A 22,110-nucleotide genomic window follows, 5' to 3' on the forward strand; every position below is an offset into this window, starting at 1 on the left:
ATATAGTAGAATACTGTACCCCATCCCCAGATAATCAGATTTATTAAGTCTCAAGTAGTCCCTTTTGTTGTTAGGTCGTTTTTGACTCAACAACCCTATGTGACAAAGTAGAACTACCCCATAGGGTTTTCTAGGCTATAATCTTTACAGGAGTGGATTGCCAGGTCTTTCTCCCACGAAGGTTCTGAATGGGCTCAAACTGCTAACCTTCCCGTTTATAGCCAAGAACTTAACCATTGCACCACCAGGGCTCCTTAAAGTAGTGCCTAGGAATACGCATTTTTAACAAACATCCCAGAGAAATGTGGTGCATATACTCTAAACACTTGGCTGGGTAGGGGAAAGTGTTAACAGGGACAGTGCCAACTGATCCGTTATGGTGTCTGGTGTGCTATGTTGAGAAAGATTCTTAATCTGAGCATAGACACAGTGAGAAAGAGTATAAATAATGACAACAACGAGGACTGAATTCAGTAACTCAATAATGTCATCAGATTTTTAGTATGATCTTAATATGAATTTAGATTTTTAATATGATCATCTGTCTCAAGGGACAGAGATGAAAAGGAAGACAAAGATTTTCCCTTAGGGATGCTAAATTAGGATGTTCTGAGCCTTATACCTGAACAACTTCATACTAAGGCAAACCGAAAACCAAACCCACCGCCATCAAGTTGATTCCAACTCATAGCAACTCTACAGGGCAGAGTAGAACTGCCCCTTAGGGTTTCCAGGGAGTGCCTGGTGGATTCGAATTGCCTACCTTTTGGTTAGCAGCCAAACACTTAACCACTATGCTACCAGGGCTCTTCGTACTAAGGCATCCTCAACTGGGGATGATTTTGCCCTAACTATCCCCCTCCCTGCACGGGACATTTTTGTTTGTCATGATTCCAGGCATTAGGTAGGATATGCCATTGGCGTATAGTGGGTAAGGCCAGAAATGCTACAAAACATCCTGTGAGGCATAGGACAGCTACCACAAAAAGAATCATCCAAGTCCTCAGTAGTGCTGAGGTTGAGAAGCTCTGCCCTAAGAGTTCCCTGGGAAAAAGTCAGAGAGCTCTGTTGCTCCCAAGACGACTCCTGTGTCCGCCAATCAGCAGCCGACTGAACCCTCCCTGTTTGACCTAGCACCCAGATTCATCGTCCCAGCCCAAAAGGGAGCCCGGCAGATAGATAATCGTGCCAAGCAGATGGAGAGCATGGCAGCACCATGGGCCTGGAATGAGGCTTAGGACTGGTGTCCATGGCTCTGTGAGGTTCTGCTGTCACTGTTAGCTCTATGGCACCAGGCTAGAGGTTCCAGTAGATCCTGTCCCTCAAACACTTCTCCCCCGTCCTTTGCTGTGCAGCTGGCAGGGAAATAAACTGAGTCAACCAGAAGGTAGTGGTTTCAGCTTATTCAGCTATTTGGTCTTGTGATACAGCACAAAAGTTTCCAGGACCAAAGGGGTCCTGGAAAATACCTAGGACTGAATATTAGATCCAAATTACCAAAGGGAAAAAAAACAAACCCTTTGCCACTGAGCCAGTTCCAACTCATAGTGACCTTATAGGTCAGATTAGAACTGCCCTATAGGATTTCCAAGGCTGTAATCTTTACAGAAGCAGACTGCCATATCCTTCTCCTGCAGAGCAGCTGGTGGGTTTGAACTGCTGACTTTTTGGTTAGTAACTGAGTGCTTAACTACTGCCCCATCAGGGCTCTTTAGGTCCTAACTACAGCTCTGCTAATTCAGAGCCCTGTGAACTCGAGGAAATAAATAACTGAGCCTCGGTTTCCCTGTCTGGAAAATAGGAGCTAGCTCACAGAACTACTATGAGTTTCAAAGGAGAAACTTTACCTAAAAATGTTATGCAAAGTGCCATTGAACTGTACAAATACAAATTCAACATTCTTTCACCTGCATTCAACAGATGTTTAGTCAGGACCTTCTACTACACCAGGTCTTCTTTGAAAACAGTGGTTCTCAAACGTCACCGAATATCAGAATCACTTGGAAGGCTTGTTAAAACATATGTTGCTGGGCCCCACCCCCAGAGTTTCTGCTTCAAGTGGTCTGGGCTGCCTGAGAATTTGCATTTCTAGAAAGCTTCCAGGTGATGCTGATGCTGCTGGTCCAGTGGCCACACTTAGAGAACCACATGGCTCTAAAACATACCCCCCCCACACACACCTCTACTAATTTGGTTTGGAAAATCAACTCAGAATGAAGTAGAGGGTTGTGTGTCTGGCTGTTCACCTGGATCACCTGTGGAGTTTTGTTATTGTTGTTTTGATACAGTTGCCTGGCTTTTCTACCAGTACCGGTTACCCTCAAGTCAACCCTGACTCATGGCGACCCCGAATATGTCAGAGTAGAACTGTGCTCCATAGAGTTTTCAATGGCTGATTTTTCAGAAGTAGGTCACCAGGCCTTTCTTCTAAGGTGCTTCTGGGTGGACTGAACCCTCCAACATTTTGGTTAGCAGCTGAGCGCGTTGTTTACACCACCCAGGGACATCTCTCCTACTCCATTCCTACTGAATTGGAGTCTCGGGAGGGGGAAGGCCAGGCATGCATATTTTTTAAAACTACACTTGTAGTCTCTGATAATAATATATCAATTGAACACTTCCTTATTTATTTAATCTTCCCAACAACCTTATGAGAAGACAACTATTATTATCCTAACTTTGCAGACAGGATTAGTAACTTTTGCAAGCTAACATAGCTAGTTACTGGTAGAATCCGCTTTCAGCCAGGCAGTCCGACTCCAGAGTACAAGGCCTTAACCACAAGGTCTCCAGGCTCACCTAATTTGTACCAAGCCTTTAAACCACCACTCCAGACCAGTGCTGTGAGCATGAGAACCCTGAGGAGAAAGAAAAACAACTGAGAAAACCTATACTATGATAATGAGTTACTGAAAGCATCTGTTGGTACCATTTGGGCAAGGACACGTTAACTTTTACCTGGATGATTTCTGTTTTTACTGTATTAAAATGTCATTGCATAAACAAAAACAAAACACTGCTGCAAAAAATAAAACCCTGGTGCTGAAGACAGTAAGCCTTCTCTTTAGTAGCAGACTGGGCGCTATCAGGGGCAGACGGTGAAGTTTGGCATGGGGAGTGGGGATTCTGAATGATGGGAAAAGAATCTGATGACTTCCTTCCAGTTACAACCACAACACATCAAAACCACAGAAGCGTGTAAATGGAAATGCCAACACATCAAGGCCAGATAGCTTTCCTGCCAACAGCTAACGTAACAGGCTTGTCTGCTTGAGCTCTGATATTGCCCTTTTGTTCCTTTCAGCTGTAAATGAAAGCACCCTAAAGCACTTTGTAGAGTGTGTTCCTTGCCTAACTTAAGTGTTAGACCGGCACTATATTGTCATGAGTGTCAGAGCTGCGAGGGACTTTAGAGATCATCTGCCCTTCTCTTTCCATAAGGGGGAAACTAAGGCTCAACAGAGGAAAAGGACTTGAAGTCATATTGTAAATTAGGGGCATAGTTCAGGGCATAACCCAGGTGTATTAGTTAAGCTTCTCCAGAAAACTAGAACCAATTGGAGACACACACACGCTCACACAGACCTTTGATGTTGTGCAAATCAGGTGAAACTGTGCACTACATATTAGTCAGTAAGCACAAGTAAGCCTATGTATACCTTGTTTATTGGGTAATCCATCCCTGCTGGCAAGTCCAAGTCTGTAGGGCAGGTCAGACAGCTGAAAATTAAGGCAGGAGTTGATGTTGCAGTTTTGACTCTGAAATCTAAAACATAGGCTTCCAGGATGGAAACTTAGGCAGGAGCTGGTGATGCAGTTTTGAGGCAGATTTTCTTTTTCCTTGAGAAACCTCAGTTTTTGCTTTTAAAGCTTTCAACTGATCTGGTGGGGTCCACCCACATTATTGAAGGTAATCTTAAAGTCAGCTGATTATAGACGTTAATCGCATCTATAAAATTGCTTCAAAACGATACCTAGATTAGTGTTTGATTAAATGACTAAGTACCCTAGTCTAGACGGAGGCATTGGAGGTTCAGTGATCAAATTCTCACCTTCCGTGGGGGAGACCTGTTTTCATTCCCAGACGATGCACCTCAAGTGCAGCCACCACCTGTCTGTCAGTGGAGGCTTGTGTGATGCTATGATGCTGAACAGGTTTCAGCAGAGCTTCTGACTAAGACAGATTAGGAAGAAAGGCCTGGCCAGCTGCTTCTGAAAATCAGCCAATGAAAACCCTGTGAGTCAGAACTGTGCAATCTGCAGCCTGTCATGGGCATAGGGATGGTGCAGGATCAAGCAGTAGTTCTTTCCATTGTGCATCGAGCCACCATGAATTTGGGGCCAACTCAACAGCAGCTAGCAACAACGGCAACATAGCCTAGCCACGTTGGCACATAAAGACTAACCATAATACCTGGACTTCTGACACCGAGTCTAGTACCCTTTCTTTCTCCAGTCTCAGGAAAAATAAAAGCTGTTTCTTTTTTCTCCCTGCTTTCCCTTGATAACAATTACAAAAAATTATTAATGGTATTTCAGAAAACCAGGGACAATAAAAGCACTCTTCCTTGGCAAAGAAATAACTATACTATATTTTTATGCAAATAACACGTGCCTTCTACATTTTTTTTTTCTACATTTATTTGCCAACCATGCCCTCGCCCCCCAAGGTATTTTCATAAGTGCCACTATGCCAATTTTTTTTTTCAGCTGTGCTTTTGAAAATACCTCGCAGAGGGAGGACACAGTTGGCAAACAAACGTAGAAGGTGCATGTTATTTGCATAAAAATATGGTATGTATCCACATTAGTGCCAACTTTATAGTAACAACATTTATTTCTTTATTGTTTTAAAAACATGATCCCATAAGAAATTCTTGGTGATCTGATACTCTGAATAGCTGATGGCTGCCTCCCCCTTGGTATACACAGGCTAAACCAACCTAAAATGTCTCCAACAGACAAAAACCACCTAGGTAAAATGACCAGAGTAGAAGCTCTTAACCACTAAGTTTAACACTTGCTGAGGTCCAACTAGAAATTTGCATATCAAGTTTCTGCTGCTAGAGGGTTTCAGGTTTGAGGCCACAGTAGCCTTGGAAAAAGAATGATTGAGCTTTTACTACCTGTATCTAATTGCAAATGGCAACAAGACTTAATAAAGTAAGCTCCCAGTTGCTTTTGATTAGAAGCATGGTTGTATCACTGGGTTGAATGAGACTTACTGTTCTCTGTGATTCCTTTCTCTTCAGGGCATGTGCATATCACCGACTTCAACATTGCAGCAATGCTACCCGGGGAGATGCGGATCACCACCATGGCTGGCACCAAGCCTTACATGGGTATGGGCTGAGTAGGCCATTGCAGTTACTAAGAGAAATGCTTTTATTTTTTTATTCCTTTGTTGTTGTTAGTGACCACCAAGTTAACCTCCAACTAACTTATGGCAATCCCATTTAGGACACCACTAATTACAGGTTAAAGCATCTGTAGAGATTTGCAGCTAGAAATGACAAGTTTCTCTCAGTCTTTACCTGGGGATCTTAAGATTTCATGGGTCTGAAGTGAGCCTCAGGATTGTCCACTTTAATAAGCATCCAGGGTAATCTTTACTCAGGAGAACCTTAAACTACATTTTTAAAATGCTTTAAAAAAATTTTTTTTTAATTTTGGTGAAAGTATATATAGTCAAAGAGACCCTATTTCAATGGTTTCTATGTGTACAATTCAGTGACCTTGGTTATATTCTTCAAGTCGTACTACAAGTCTCACTATCCTTTTTCAAATTATTCCACCACCATTTTCTTAAACGTACTGTCCCCTGAGCTTCCCATCCAACCTTTTGAGTTACCAGCATCAGTTTAATCTCATGCAGACAATTCTTTAAAAGAGCACAATGCTCAAAGCAAACATACTTTATTAAGTTTTTGTTGTTGTTGTTCAAAGAAGACTCCAGGGAATAGTTTTGGTTTAAGGTTTAAGGTTTAAAGCTTATCTCAAGACAATAGTTTCAGGGGCTCATCCAGCCTCAAGGGCTCCAGAAAGTCTGGAGTCCACTGAGAATTTAACATTCTGTTCTATATTTTTACCCCTTTTGATCAGAATTCTTCTATAGAATCTCTGATCAAAATGTTCAGTAATGGTAGCCAGACATTATCCAGTTCTTCCAGCCTCATGGCAAAGGAAGCAGTTGTTTGTTCATGGAGGCAACCAGACACACATTCTGTTTCCTCCTAAGATCCCTGATTCTTTTTCTATTGCTTCAGGCGAATGGAGATCAATAGTACCTTAGAGGGCTGCTTGCTAGCTCTTAAGACCCCAGTTACTGCGCAATGAACTAAGAGGTAGAACAGAAGTACTGAGAAATAGTGTTAGGCCAATTGATTGTAATATCCCTCAAAACTATGACCCTAAACCTACCAATGAAGAAAACAAATCCGATGAGGTTTGTGCATAAGCAGCCTTAACAGCTAGTTTTTTTTTTTTCCTTATTTTTTTTTAGCAGCTAGTTTTTATGAGCTGATTGAGACAGGTTCTTCTCATGTCCCAACAAAGAGTATTAATTAATTCAATTAATATCTATAATTGCCTGCGTGTGCTCAGCACTGTTTGAGGCACTGGTACCCCAATATTGAGCAAAATAGACAAGGTCTCCATGTCATGAAACTTACATTCTAGTGGAAAGAGATAGAAGATAGAACCAAGTAAGACATAGAAAATAATAGGATGGTAATAAGTGACAAAAGTATTATTATGACCATTATTTACATAATACTGCCTTACATACTTAGGTCTACACTGTTTACAAAGTCCCTTTTCATTTAGATTTTAGTTTTAGTTTTCTTGCTACAACAATCCCATGAGTTCTCCTTTTCAAAAACAAATTTCAGTCTCAGAAAGGGTAAATGACTTTGCTATAATCTTACTTATAGTGAGATGAGGAACTGGATTTTGCCTGAAGATTCAAAATTTACCTGTGGGTGACTAAAAGGATAGGGTTCGGTGCCATGAGTGTCAGCTAAGCCTTGTAAACAGTCACAAATTAACTACAAATTCTAGGTCCACTAGTTGGAGTCAGCCATCTCTGTGTAGATACAATTCCAGCAGAACTAGCCCTACCTCCCATCCACCCCAGAAATACAGTGGGCAAACTGTTGCCTTTGGAGAGCATATTGTATTCAAGAAGAGAGACTTGTTCCACTCGTCTCTGCTCTTCCTGAAAGCAGGTGAGTCAGGTCTGAAGAGAATCATCTGTGAAGTCTGGGGTAACTGCAAGAAGGAGTACCTGCGTTTCATTCTTAGTTGGATGCCTGTTTAGTTCCTGGATTTGCTGACTGGCTCTTGAGATAATAGACACAATTGGCTGGAGAGGGTTAATGAGCTGGAGAACAAGCCTTGCTGGGAACAATGGCAGTGGAAGTCAAAGAAATGCAATAGGGGGTGGAAGGGGGTAGTATCCACCAGGGGATATGGTCCACCTTAATAAGGGCCCCTCTGGTACTCTAGGTTGCAGCCTGGAGGGAGGGAGGCTTTTGTATCAGCATTGTTTAATGGAGACGCCACAGTCCCAGTGGAGCCCAATTATATCAGAATCTCTGAGGGTGGGCTTATACCAGTTGTGGACAAATTGATTCCGATCCATGGTGACCCTATGTGTGTCAGAGTAGAACTATGCTCCACAGAGTTTTCAATGGCTAATTTTTTGGAAGTAGATTGTCAGGCCTTTCTTCTGAAGTACCTCTGGGGAGTTGAACTTCCAACCTTTCGGTTAGCAGTGTTAACTATTTTCGCTACCCAGGGACTCCAGGGGATGGGCTTAGGGTGGGTGAAAAGCTCTTCAGGTAATTCTCACATGCAGCCAGAGTTGGGAATCTGCTGCAGGCCATAGGCTATATCAACTATTAGAAGCAATAGAGACAGATCACCACCTTCACCCTGGAGCACAGGCAGGGGCATTTACGTTAAGATTGCTATCTCAGCTATCTGTCCTCCATGTCCTAACATTAGCGGGCCCTTTCTATGAAAAGGGAGAAGGAGGTTAGTGACAGCCACATCAGACCCCCACCTCCATACCAAGGTGGCTGAATCCAGTCTTTGGAAGGGGGACAGCTTTGACTCAGGTATGAAATTAGTTTTCAACTTCACAGGACTGAATTTTTCAAGTATCTAAAGTCAATATTTTAATAAAGAAAAGGGATTAAAGGCTATTAGGAGATTAACCTGAGCTCTCATGAAGGGAGCCTGCCACCCAGCAAAAAAAAAAGAAGTTAGACCCAGCACAGCTGCCGGCAGATGATGGAAGAATAAAAACTATTCATGCTTCTACCCTGACGACTTGAGATACTTGAAGCAGGTGATGATACTGGTCAAACTGGTGAGATTAAGTCAGGGTGCCATGACTTGGATCCGTTAGATATGGTCAGAGTAACTCACAGGCAAAAGATTCGAACTTAAAATCAAGGGCAAGAGCAATGCCGCTTTCTTTTAATATTTCATTCTCTTCCTCATGTAACTAAAGAGAGAGAGGGAGGGAAAGTGAACCCCTGCCTGCAGGGCTACCTTAATTGCCAAGAGAAATCTCCTATGGGACAAAATAGACTGACTTTATAGGATATTTGAACAACTGCAAATTCCAGAGCTACCAATTACCATTGGATGGGTGGGTGGGGGTGGATAAACCTCTTCTGTCACTTCTGAAATAATGGACACATATAATTCAGCCTATTTTCTGCATAAAATCCATGGTACACCACTGATAAAAAGGGATATCAGAGCCTGCTGGCCTGATGAGTTTATTCCCCAGGTTTCCTGGGTTTCCATATTAAGGGCTGTCTTCTTGGAGCCAAATCAGAAAATGTGCATCTGGGTTTTCTAGGGCTGGTTTCCATGGTGAGAGAAGGGAAGTGAGGCCACCTTTCTTTTCCTCTCCCCAGTGGTTTTAAATACAATATCTGTGTAATCTGATTCTTTTTGAAATGGGTATTTTTAGTCTTTTCACAACAACATAGAACTAGGAAATTGAAATCTAAACAAAACTCTGTGTGCCTCCTGGCCCTCACCTTATAATTAACAATTACTAATATTTATCGGAGGCTTTCTGTGTACCAGATGATGTGTTAAGTGTTTTATATTCATTTACTCATTTATTTTGCTCAACAATCCTATGATGCAGACTATGATTATCACCATTTTACAGTGAGGGAAATCAAAAGCTAAGTAATTTGCCCACGGCTAATAATTAACAAAGCCTAGGTTTAAACCCAGTTCTGACTTCAGAAATCAAGCTTCTCCTGGAAAGAGAGACTTTATTTCACCAAGATATTTTTATTTACAGTTCTTAAGTGGTAACCAACCTAGGCAGGCCAATCTGTGGAAATGTTTCTTGTTTTATTACAAAATGAATATCTCACACTGCTCATTTATCTCCATATCCAGAAGCTGTCTATTATTTTTAAAGATCAGATGACCTTTAAAAATCTTTGTACAATTACAGGGATACATAAAACCTTGCTTAATCAATTCTATATTGTTGAACATCAAGTGGTTTCCAATTTTATAATATGAATAAATTTGTAATGAGAATCCTTATACCAAAATTATGGCCTGCAGCTTAATCATTTCCTTGTAGTAAATCCCTATTAAATGAATTCTTGATCGAATGGTACATATGCTAATGCATTTCCTTCTTGAAGTTCCTATTGACTTCTGCTCACACTGTCTCTCAAGGTATCTGAGGAGATTCACTTCCCTAATTCATTATCAGTGTTGCATTATCAATATCTTTAATCTTCTCAAGAAGATAACTAAAGAAGATAGCTCGTCCTGACACTAAAATTTCGTTTCTTTGATTTCTTCTTTTGTAATTTGCCTGGTGATATTCTTTGCTCATTTTTTCTATTAAACTGTTAATATTTTTCCTACTGAGATAATTCTTATTGATTATATAAAGAATTGTTGCCCTTTATATGTTAAGAATATTAAATCCTTGTGTATTATATTTGTGGAAAACCTGGTGGCATAGTGGTTAACTGCTATGGCTGCTAACCAAAGGGCCGGCAGTTCAAATCTGCTAGGCGCTCCTTGGAAACTCTATGGGGCAGTTCTACTCTGTCCTATAGGGTCGCTATGAGTCGGAATCAACTCGATGGCACTGGATGGGTGGTATTATATTTGTTACAAATATAAACCAAATTTTAGTCAACTTTTGCTTTTATGGTACTTTTTGACATGAAGAACTATTTTTTGACACCATCCAATCAAATCATTAGTCTCTTTACTTTATGGTTTCTACCTTTGGTGCTGGGCTTAGCAAGACCTTTTAACCTTCAAATTTTACATATATTTACATAATTCATTATTGCTGTGGTTTCATTTTTTACTTAGGCCAAATGCAGTTCATTTTTACTAAAGATACGTGTTAAGAATCTAACTTTATTTTTTGTTAGATTATTAAATAAATGTTCTGGAACTCTGTATTGAATATGACCCTTTCCATGCTGGTCTGAAATAAGTTCACCATAAATTAAATGCCTGCATGTACTAGCATCTATATTCTCGTGCTTTCGAACCTTAATTATTGTAGTTTTATAATGTAGTTTAATACATGAATATGCAAGTCTCTCTTATTCTTTTTCAGAAAAGGACCTTCATTATTTGCATGTGTTTTTTCTTTATGTACATGAATTTTAGAATCATTTTTGTAGTTTCTTGAAAATTTTCTATTACATTAAATTTATAGAATAGTTATGAGATCCTTTCTTTACATCCTGACCAGAATCTACTGTCCAGTTTTTTAAAAATCTGAAAACCAAGTAATGGAAATCAAAGTAGTCCCTAAATATCTTAAAAGTGGTCAAGCTCTTTAGTGATGAGTGGAATGCCTATTTCAACCACAATGAAATACTATTATACACTCACTAGTTTGGCAAAAATCGAAGGATTAGTTAATATGAAGTTAGTAAATAGCTGAATATCTTTTTATGTTTCTTTCTCTCTTTGGTGTGGTGAAACCCTGGAGGACTATATGACATGACTTGCAGTGAGATAGCAATAAGGGAAAGCCTAAGCGTAGTCCATCCCATCCAACCTGTAGAGTAAGGTGAAGTCAGGGCTGTTATCTCCCAAACTGCACTGGGAGCTGAGACTCACAGGAAGGATGCAGTGAGGCAGGAAAGGAGACTTCAGTAGGGAATGAGACATGCTTAGTCCTACTATAGCAGGCTCTGAGAGTCAGGGTCAGTCCTGGGTATTGGAATGTCAACATTTCTACCTCTCTAATGTCCACAGCATTTTTCTTAGAAAGAACTTGACACCCTGGGCAGTTCACAGATTTGTATTCTGCATGCAAGCTTGTGTGTGCGGTCAGTTATCATCCCAATGTCCTTTGTCCAGAGCCAGCACCTTTCTACAGAAGCTTGTCATCAACTAAGTGTTACTTTGAGATTTTGGCATGCATTATCTCATTTAATTTCTCAACTGCATTAAGATCTCCTTATTGTTCTGACTTTGCTGAGGATTCTCAGGCTCAGCCAAGTGTCTCGTTAGCCAATCACAGTAAGTGGTAAAAGGCAGGATTTAAACCCAGACAGTGTGGCTCCAGAGCTAATGGTCACAACCCTTTGCTTGGTTAATTGATTTATTTGTTCATTCATTCAACAAATTTCTGTCAAGTGACTCAGAGTGCCAGCTTCTATAGTAGATACTAAGAATGTAGTGACAGGATACCTACCCTTGCTTTGTGCTTCTTCCTCCCTTATTACACCTCTTAGAAGTCGGGAATGAGCTTGGAAGGGCAGGTAGAAGGTTCTATTGAAGACGCTGTGTCAAAGTGCTTAGAGAATACATAAATGGGGGGCTATGTCTGGGGGTATAATTGACTTGTAGCTCTGCTTTCCATTTGAGTCAGTTGAAGGAACTCTGGTTATAAAGTGTAAATGCCCCACAGTTGTTGTAAAGCTTCATATTTCCCAAAAAGCCCACTCCCTCTCCTCTCCCTTCCTCACCCCAGTAGGGTGCTGCAGGTGCCGCCCTGGTTCTTCCAGGTGACTCAGAGATGGAGAGCCAATCCAATGTATACCACGCCAATTTGTGAGTGTTGTTTGCAACCATAATATAAATTTAGAACTTTTAGCACAAACTTTCCAAATCAAAACAACATATAACATCTCAACCTTCTCAATTTCAGGGTCAGCAGCATCCGTGGGCCTGATGGGACCGAATTTGTGTTAGGGTCTAAGAATATTGACCTAAATAAGAATTTTTCCATGGAGACCTGTGCATGTGTGAGTGTGTTGGTTGATGAAGGAGGCTACTGAGAGAGATTAGGAAATTAGAAATTTTAGCCTGCTGTAAGCAATCTAGCAATGGTTGATAAACAACCATAGAAGTGTTTATGACCTTTACCTTGGCAATTCTCCTTTAGGGGCACATATTGGGAAAATAGATTTGTTAATGTCTTGAGGAGTAAAGCTGACCTAATATTTCTGTGTTTTCAGCACCCGAGATGTTCAACTTCAGAAGAGAAGCAGGCTATTCCTTTGCTGTTGACTGGTGGTCCCTGGGTGTGACGGCATATGAGCTGTTGAGAGGCCGGGTATGGTAAAATTGCATTTCTCTTTGGTTACTCTTCAACAAGTTCCATTTTAGAATGACAGAATGGATTATTTGCTAAGAACCAAATATTTTGTATGACAGCTGAAAGCAGCTGTGCCAGGTGATGCTGATAAAATCCCTTGAAATTTCTGCATAGATTAATTCAGTGTCACTATATGGGACCAGGCATGTGAATTAACATTAAATTAAGCAGATAAAGAAAACTGAATGAATAATATAGATATTATAAACTGGGGAGATGAGTACACCTCATCTTGCATAAATGTATTTGTATAAAGGAAGTGCTTTTGCAGTCATGATCTAGAACTCCAATTCAGACACACCTCAGCAAGGTGAGTGTGAACTATTAATATAACATAATTCATGCCCTGTCTTGTTGGATTCTTATCTGTCATTGGCTCCTACCTTCTGGCTTCACTGGCAAATTACAGTAGTTTTCTTTTAAAGGAAACGTTTCCTGAATTAAAGAAACTTTTTTTTCTTAGAAAATAAAACAAATATGATGAGACGTATTTTGCACAATTTTAGCAAACTATTTTAGTATTAAATATTCCCCTAAGGTTGTATGCTCTCAGTGTGCTGGCGATGGATGCAATCAGTAATTCCTCTAAGACCGAGGGTCTGAGGCCCACTCTACCCTGACTATATCAATCCACGGAGCTCAGGAATTGGATCTCAAGTCATCATTCACCTACTGCAGCTGTCCCAGTGTTCTGAAATCATTTCTTTCTACTTCTGTCAATAGTCCTCCTCATTGGTCCCTAGTTCCTCACCGGGATTTCTACATTAAAAGTGCCATCAAACAACTAATTGGGTTATTCACTTATGATAACAATTGCTAGAAGTTGGGGCTGTTTCATCATGGCACAATGGTTTTATCTTGCTCATGAAAGTAAAGATGAGTGATTCTGAAACAATCAAAGGGTATATCTCATAATTGTATATGTTTTATTTACTCCAGAGAATGCATTTCACACCTAAACACTAATTTGTTCATGGTTTTTATTTCTCTCTTCCCTGAGGAGGTTGTCATAACAATATTCTTAAGCATATTCAAATTTTGACGAGTAATTCAAATTAATGAAAAGAGGAATACTTTTGTAAGCCTGATATGTAGCTACTCCATGGGCAGACCTCAGCTCTTACCTGTTTCCATCTTCTGGTGAGCTTTGTCCCATTTTCTAAAGAAATCTAGTGAAAAAGAACTGGATAACTAGATAGTGGAAAAAAAAAAAGACGTGATAATTCTGGTGATGGGAAGGGCAATACACAATATGGGGAAAGTCAGCACAACTTGACCAAGGTAAATGAAGACACTGAGTAGTACACAAGAATAAAAGACAACTATGGTAAATGTATACCATATACAATCTTGCAACAACAGCAGTGACAAGCAAAAAATATGTGAATGGTTACATAGGTAGATATGTATGCTGTATGGGTATAGGAGGGCAAATGGGAGTACATGCATGTGCATGTATAGGCATACTTGTGGGCGTATGTATATACATGATTGTATGTGTTGCATATATATTTATACATACCATAAAGCACATAGGGGGCACAGTTAGAGATACTTCCTAGACATATCCAAACACCTCGTGGGATTGATTGAATGGGTTTGCAGGCTCAGGACCATAGTTTTGTGGGACAACTAAGTCAATTGGCATAACTTAGTTCAAAACGATAATATTCTATACACTAGGTTGTGAGTAGTGTCCTGGGTCTTAAAAGATTGTGAACAGCCATCTAAGATACAACTATTGGTTTTTTCCTGGTTGGGTCAAAGAGGATTGAAGGAAATCAAAGACTCAAGGAAGAAATTAGTCCACAGGACTAATGGCCTGCACAAACCACAGCCTCTTCTAGCCTGAGACCAGAAGAACTAGATGGTGCCCAGCTACCACCACCAACCATTCTGACCAGGTACACAGTAGAAGGTCCTGGTTAGAATGGGAGAAAAATGTAGAACAAAACTCAAATTCATTAAAAAAAAAAAGACCAGACTTACTGGGCTGATAGAGACTAGAGGAACCCCTGAGACTATTGCTCTAAGATACCTTTTTAACCTGGACTGAAGCCACTCCCAGAGGTCACCTTTCAGCCAAATAGTAGATTGGCCTATAAAATAAACAACACTATCCATGAAGAATGTGGCTCCTTCAAACAATCAAGGATATGAGACCAAATAGTCAACGTTTACCCAAAAGCAAAGATGAGAAGTCAAGGAGGGATGGGGAAACTGGATGGATGGAAACGGGGGAGGCTGGGTGGAAATGGTGAGAGTGTTAGCACATTGTGGGGATTGTAAACAGTGTCACAGAACAACTTGTATATGAATTGTTCAACGGGAATCTAATTTGCTGTCTAAACTTTAACCTAAAACACAATAAAATATTTTTTTTTTTAAACTGAATATGATACTGATGATTATATAGGAAAATGGGGAAGAGAATTCACATCATTTATCTCCAATGTCTCTCATACACAGTGACCACCTTTCTGTCAATAGAGGCTTATGTGTTGCTGAATTGGTTTCACTGGAACTTCCAAACTAAGACAGACTAGGAAGAAAGGCGTGGTGATCTACTTTGGAAAACCAACCAATTAAAACCCCACAGAGCACAATGGCCCAATCTGCAACTAATCATGGGGATGATGCAGGACCAGGCAGCATTTCCTTCCATTGTGCCTGGGCTCATCGTGAGTCATTGGCTGACTCTGTATCAGCTAAAAACAACATCTGACAGTAGACACATTTCTCTTTTTCCCATCTTACCCCCAAGTTCTTCTCCCAGCCCGCTTTCTCACCACTCTTGTTCTTTCTGGCCCTCTTCTATAGCTCAGAGCTATCATCTTCCTTCATCTTTATAATATACTTAGCAAAACAAGAAAAGGCCTCATGGTACAATGATTAAGTGCTTGGCTAGTAAACAAAAGGTTGATGGCTCAAACCCACCCAGTGGCTATACAGGAGAAAAGACCTGGCAATCTGTTCCCATAAGATTACAGCCTAGAAAACCCTAAGGGGTTGCTGTGCTCTGTCACACTGCGTACCTATGACTTGAAAATCCGAGTTGACAGCACTAAACAAAACAAAACCTGAGTAGTGAGTTGAAAAACAGAAGCAGCTGCCTATTTTCCTGAAACACGCCCTCCCCCTACTCAGCACTGTATTTGAGTATCACCCATCTAGAAGAGGTCTTACCTGCCTGGAAGTTTATATTTTCTCCTCCCATATTATTTTGCTTCTATTATAGTGCCCTGTGATCTCATGTGTCACTGTATCAGATTCATTTCTCTAAAGCACAGATATGACCTCAAAATAATGCTGTGGCTCCCCAGTGCTTAACATATTCACACACACACACACACACACACACACACACACACACTCTCACACACACGCAAACCCTTACCCTTCAGACTTCTTTGCTTGGCGTTCTTTGCCCTTTACAATCAGGTTAACCTTTCCAGTCCTATGCCTTCATGAACTCACTTGGGCCTCTGTAGACTTCCTCCTTTTCTCAGCCTCCTTGTGCTTTATTTCTTGCTCCTTTGCCTATAAAGATATTTCCCAAGGTAAGCCCTGGTATTCTTTACAAGAAAAAAAAAAAAAGACTCTTTGAATAAGTTTAAAAAAAGTTGCTTTCAAGTCGATTCTGACTCATGACAAATCCATGTGTCAGAGTAGAATAGAACTGAGCTCCATACAATTTTCAAAGGCTGGTTTTTCAGAAGTAGATCGCCAGGCCTTTCTTTGGTGGTACCTCTGGGTGGAGTCAAATCTCCCATCTTTTGGTTAGCAGTTGAGGTTTGCACCACCCAGGGACTCCCAGATATCTTTGGAAATTGCTAAATTGGGTTTGAATAAAGTTAAAGATGTGTCTTGACCGCAGGGCTTTTCAGAATCTTTCATCCAATGTGTGGCTATCCCAAATTTCGTTTGACAACCCTTCATGGGGACAAGCTTTCTACAGGTCTCTTCCTATCCAAGTCTCACCCATTCTTTATGACCATCATAAAATGCCACTTCCTGTAAAGAAACTTTCTCTAATCCTTCCAGAGAGAGGATCTGTATCTCTTCCAAACATTTATGCACTTCTCTCTCTTATAAACCTTCATAACTTAAAATAATTGAAAAATATAGAAAAGAACAAAAGTGAAATAAAAATCACCCATAATTCACAAGGCAAGGAAATATTTCAATTAAGAAATAAATTCCCCCTTTGACCTTCCAGTTCCACCTCCTAGAATTACCAGTTTGCTGTATTCAGTTCCAAACCTTTTCTCCTTCTCTTACAAGGATAATCGTGTGTGTGTGTCTGTCTATATCCACATAATTATTATTGTTGTAGCAAAAACAGGATTAAGTTTCACCTTCTTTTGAGAGTTTTTTTTCCCCTCACTTAATAAGATACAATGTGTGGCTTTCGAGATCAGAACATCTAAATCTATTTTCTGTGTTTGGGATTTGATCCGTGTTATTTGGGGGCTATACAGACATTTTAGGGAGCCCTGGTGGTGTAGCAGTTAAGAGCTCACCAGCTAACCAAAGTATTGAGAGTTCAAATCTGCCAGCCGCTCCTTGGAAGCCCTGTGTATGGGGCAGTTCCTCTCTGTCCTGCAGGGTCACTGTACATCAGCAGTCACTCCGCAGCGACAGGTTTGGTTAGATATTTTATGGTTTATATCTTCTATATTTTTAGACTGTGAATTTAATAAAGGCAAAATCCATGCCTTAGTTTTGTATTACTCACAATATTTAATTTTTAATAGTTCATAATAAAAGATACTAAACGAATAGAGGAATGAGATGCTACAACTTAACTTTGACACATTTTAGGAAAGAATCACCAACTAGACTGTATGCAATTATGTTTCCAAATATAGCATATCTGAGGAAGATGAAGTCAGCACTTAACTACAAGTGTCAGCACAACAAACCCACAGCCGAAGGGTGCTGAACGATAATTTCATCTTCATTTACAAATTCTTATTTACAGAAAAATATATGCCTCCAAGAGAAAATGTGGTTGAAAACATCCCCTTGCTTCGTCAACTTGATTGTTGCCTTGACGAATGTGTCCCTTTGCCACTTGCCTGCTTTGTCATTTCTCTGTCTCCCAGCTATTCTATTGCAAGGTCCGTGTCTTTATAGTTTTGTAGTATTTGTGCATATTTAGCTTATTAAGGTACAGTTATTGTAGGTGGTGGTTGCTGTAGACTTGGTTCCAGCTCACGGTAACCCCATGTGTTACGCAGTGGAACTGCCTTATAGGGTTTTCTTGGCTGTAATCCTTATGGAAGGAGATAACCCAGCCTTTTCTTTCACAGTACTGCTTGGTGGGTTCGAACCAAGAAACTTTAAGTTAACAGTAGAGCACAAATTTTTGGCGCCACATAGGAATCTTTGAAAGGCACATAGTTTTTGCACTAATAGTACAGGCTTAGCCGAAATGTTTTTGCTTTGTACTCTGAAATATGATTATCACTACCAAAAAAAACCAAACCAAACCCACTGCTGTCGAGTCGATTCCAACTCATAGCAACCCTATACAATACCTCATTTGTTCCCTTCTAATATTTTGCCTTTTCTAACTTGTCCGTTCTTTATATTTTCACTCAGTTTATATGCTACCTCAGAATTATTTGATATACCCTATCATTGCACACTGTAATATTTCTTTTTAGCACATACCCCATTCATTTGAATGTAGTGTGTGTGTGTGTGTGTGTGTGTGTGTGTGTAGTCTATATGACTATTCGTGTATTTCCCTAAGTAAATTATAGGCTCTGCCAGCGTAAAAGGAGTTCCTGGGTGGTGCAAAAGATTAGTGTGCTTGGCTGCTAACTGAAAGATTGGAGATTCAAGTCCACCTAGAGGCACCTCGGAAGAAAGGTCTGGAGATCTACTTCAGAAAAATCAGCTCTTAAAAACCCTATGGAGCACAGTTCCACTCTGTCACACATGAGGTCGCCATTAGTCGGGACCGATTTGATGGTAACTGATTTACTAACACAGAAATCATGTCTACCTTGCTCTTTGTTCTATCCCCAGTGCCTACCAGAGGTGCAGGAACATACTAGGCATTCGATAAATACTTGATAAATAAGTAAATATACCATTCTGTTAGTTGATGAATTAACATAAAATTTAAAATCGAGAACTAGAAAAATAAGTAATTATATAAACCAAAAGGCATTTAGACAATTTTTAATAACTTGAAAGGCCACGTTTTTTTAAATGTTAAGTTCAGTCATTTGACCTTCCAAAGGAAATGGGGGGAAAAAATTAAACCAATTGTGTGTGATATTTACCATTTATCAAATATCAGTGGCATTAATCAAGTTTATGAAATCATTTGGTTTCTAGATAGCCAAGAAACAGTAGATTTAGATGCCGCAATGAATTGAAGGAAAGTAGAAAAACTGCATGTACATAGGCATCTAACCCCGGAAGCTTGAGTATGTCAAACCCGCCCCTGTCCCAACTTTTAATGGTACACATGGAATGAATCACCTGGTGTTAACCACAGTGAGCTTTGGCTAGGAAACCGTCGCTAAACACTGATAATGGTGGTAAGGCACCTAGCATTCCCCTTCTGATATTCAGTTATGTGGATTATGTCCATTATACCATTACTGAGACAAATGATTTAGCTCTGGTCCTTTATGTAAATTTTGAGGGAATAAGAAAATGTGGCAGGTGTTTTTAAACCTCACTTTAAAAAAGGAAAGTTTGCATAATCTTCTTTACAGGGTTCAACTGCTGGCACTGCCTGGTTCTCTGAGTAACGCTGAGATACCATGTGTAGAGTTAAGCCTTTCTTCATGTTGCCTTTATTGAGAGCTTCATCTTGTTCACATTACTATCCACCCCATTTTTACCCTTCTATCAATAACAATAAAAATAACTGACCTTAATTGTGTTTAATATGTACTAACCACTCTGTTGAGAACTTTACATGTGTTATCTCATTTAATTTTTTCCCTACTGTCTCATGAGGTAGGTCATGAGGTAAAGTAACTTCATCACACAGATGGAGCCTTGGTGGTGCGATGGTTAAGCATTCAGTTGCTAACCAAAATGTTGGCAGTTCTAATCTACCAGCCACTTCTTGGAAATCCTATGGGGCAGTTCTACTCTGTCCTATAGGGTCACTGTGAGGCGGAATTGACTCAACAGCAATGCGTTTTTATCATACAAATGAGAAATTGACACTCAGAAATTGAGTGACCAGGTTTAGCATCCAAATCCTTTAGCCTTCAAATCTCAAAAACTTAATGACATTATATTGCCTCTTAGTACAGATTTACAACAGGGAAAAATTTAATCCCCTACATTTCCTCAGTTTAGTTCATAGGTCAACAGTCATGTATTAAGCATCTAGGAAGGGCCGGTCACTTGGTAAATGTACATCTGTATTAACTGCCCTATTGTTGGTTAGAGGACTTCTGGTGGCACAGTGGTTAAGCACCTGGCTGCTAACCAAAAGATTGGTGGTTCGAACTCACCGGCCGCTCCTTGGGAGAAAGATGTGGCAGTCTGCTTCCATAAAGATTACAGCCTTGGAAACCCTACGGGGAAGTTTTTCTCTGTCCTATAGGGTGTCTAGGAGTTGGAATTGACACAGTGGCAATGGGTTTGGGTATGGTTGGTTAATCTTATGTGGAAACTTTGTTCATTCCATAAACATTTATTAAGCACCTATCAGGTGTTAGGTACCATGGACAAAACTATGAATATGATGTTATCTCTGGCTTTAACTAAACCCCAAAACCCATTGCTTTTGAATTAATTACAACTCACAGTGATCCTATTGGACAGAGTAGAACTTCCCCATAGGGTTTCCGAGGTGTAAATTTTTACAAAAGCAGACTGCCGCATCTTTCTCCCCCAGAGCGCCTGGTGGGTTCAAACCACCTACCTTTTGGTTAGCAGCTGAGCACTTTAACCACTATACCACCAGGGCTCCCAGTATCTCACAATTTACATAAAAGAGATGAAATCCAAGCATTGGCAGTTCCTTTATCAAACAGAGAAATTAACATCAATAAATGCTGCCCTCTAATGGGAAACTGAAAACTGTAAAAAAAAAAAATCTGCAGTTTTGTTTTCATTTCTTTTCCACTAAGTTACAACTGTTGAAAAACTAAGTTGTCTCTGAAATTTAAAAAAAAGCTTTTGCCTTTTCCTAAAATTCTTGAGCCCAATCCATGGAGCTAGTTACTCACAGCATTAGGGTCTAGATTTGAATTTTTTTGAGCAGCTGGCCACCCTGTCATTCCTCATTATGGTTCAAGTAAATGAAAGGGAGAGCATGAGCCAACTCTGAATCTCATTATAATCAGTCCTTAAAAAATAATTTTTTAGGAGTTCCATTTATTGATTACTTGTCCAAATCTTTCGGTATATGTTACTTTACAAAATAGTTCCAAAGTGGCCACTCAGAGATTAATTCAACCCACAGAAATACTTTGTTTGGCCTGGTAGAATGACCACCTATAATGTGCAGATTGTCTATTAGGCTTATAACTTAATTTGCAAGGCCATATTTTAAAAATTTAGAGATTCCACAAGAAAATACAGATTTATGGCATATCTTATTAAAAAAGTAGGAGACCTGGCAACACTGGTCCAAATAAGCAATGGCAATACAATAATCAGCTGGGAGGGGCTGGAAATTGACTTTAATATTTTACTGGTTGAAAGTTCAGCTTGGAAATAGTATTAAAACAATTTCTTTTCTTTTACCCTATAAAAATGATGAATCTTACTTCTACTCCCCCTTAAGAGACCATATCATATTCGCTCCAGTACTTCCAGCAAGGAAATTGTACACATGTTCGAGACTGCTATTGTGACTTACCCTTCTGCCTGGTCACAGGAAATGGTGTCACTTCTTAAAAAGGTAAGAAGGACTGCATGACAAAGAGAAGTGACAAAAGAAAGCATGCTCTCTAGGTTTACAGTTAGAACTTGGCTTTTTCCTAAGAAGGAAGATTGCACAGGTTATGGCTGGTAAAGGCAAAGAAATTTGGGGATTAAAGATTCAAAGCTTGTGTCCTTTGTCCTTGGGGTAAAGTTGCTTGTTTTGGAATAGATATATGAATTTTTTTTTTTATATGAATATCAGTGATGTCAAAGATGAGGAATAAAAAACCAGTTGCCATCTAATAGACTCCAACTCATGGTGATCCCATGTGTGTCAGAGTAGAACTGTGCTCCATAGGATTTTCAATGGCTGCTTCTTTGGAGGTAGATCCCCAGGTCTTTCTTCCAAGGTGCCTTTGGGTGGACTCGACTCTCCAACCTTTTAGTTAGCAGCTGAGCACATTAATCTGTTAGCAACCAGGAATTGTGAGGTCATTTTTCCATAAGTAAATTAGCCCCTTCTCCCAAAAATTGTACCCTGATGTTCCATGGCTATCACCCCAGAACATTCTCAGGTGGAACAGATATTTCCCATTTGAGCCATAAGAGTGATGTGATGT

General features: G+C 40.0%; 1 protein-coding gene across 1 annotated transcript in view; it reads left to right on the plus strand.

Moving 5' to 3' along the window:
• Positions 1 to 22,110, plus strand: part of STK32A (serine/threonine kinase 32A) — a 154,710-nt gene that overhangs the window by 106,580 nt on the left and 26,020 nt on the right. Inside the window, exons 6-8 of the mRNA XM_049858564.1 lie at positions 5,253 to 5,342; positions 12,495 to 12,592; positions 21,411 to 21,527. Coding sequence (XP_049714521.1) covers positions 5,253 to 5,342; positions 12,495 to 12,592; positions 21,411 to 21,527 — 305 coding nt within the window. The remainder of the gene's footprint in view (positions 1 to 5,252; positions 5,343 to 12,494; positions 12,593 to 21,410; positions 21,528 to 22,110) is intronic.

The sequence above is a fragment of the Elephas maximus genome, chromosome 2 (genome assembly GCF_024166365.1).
Source record: "Elephas maximus indicus isolate mEleMax1 chromosome 2, mEleMax1 primary haplotype, whole genome shotgun sequence".
In the NCBI taxonomy this organism is placed as follows: domain Eukaryota; kingdom Metazoa; phylum Chordata; class Mammalia; order Proboscidea; family Elephantidae; genus Elephas; species Elephas maximus.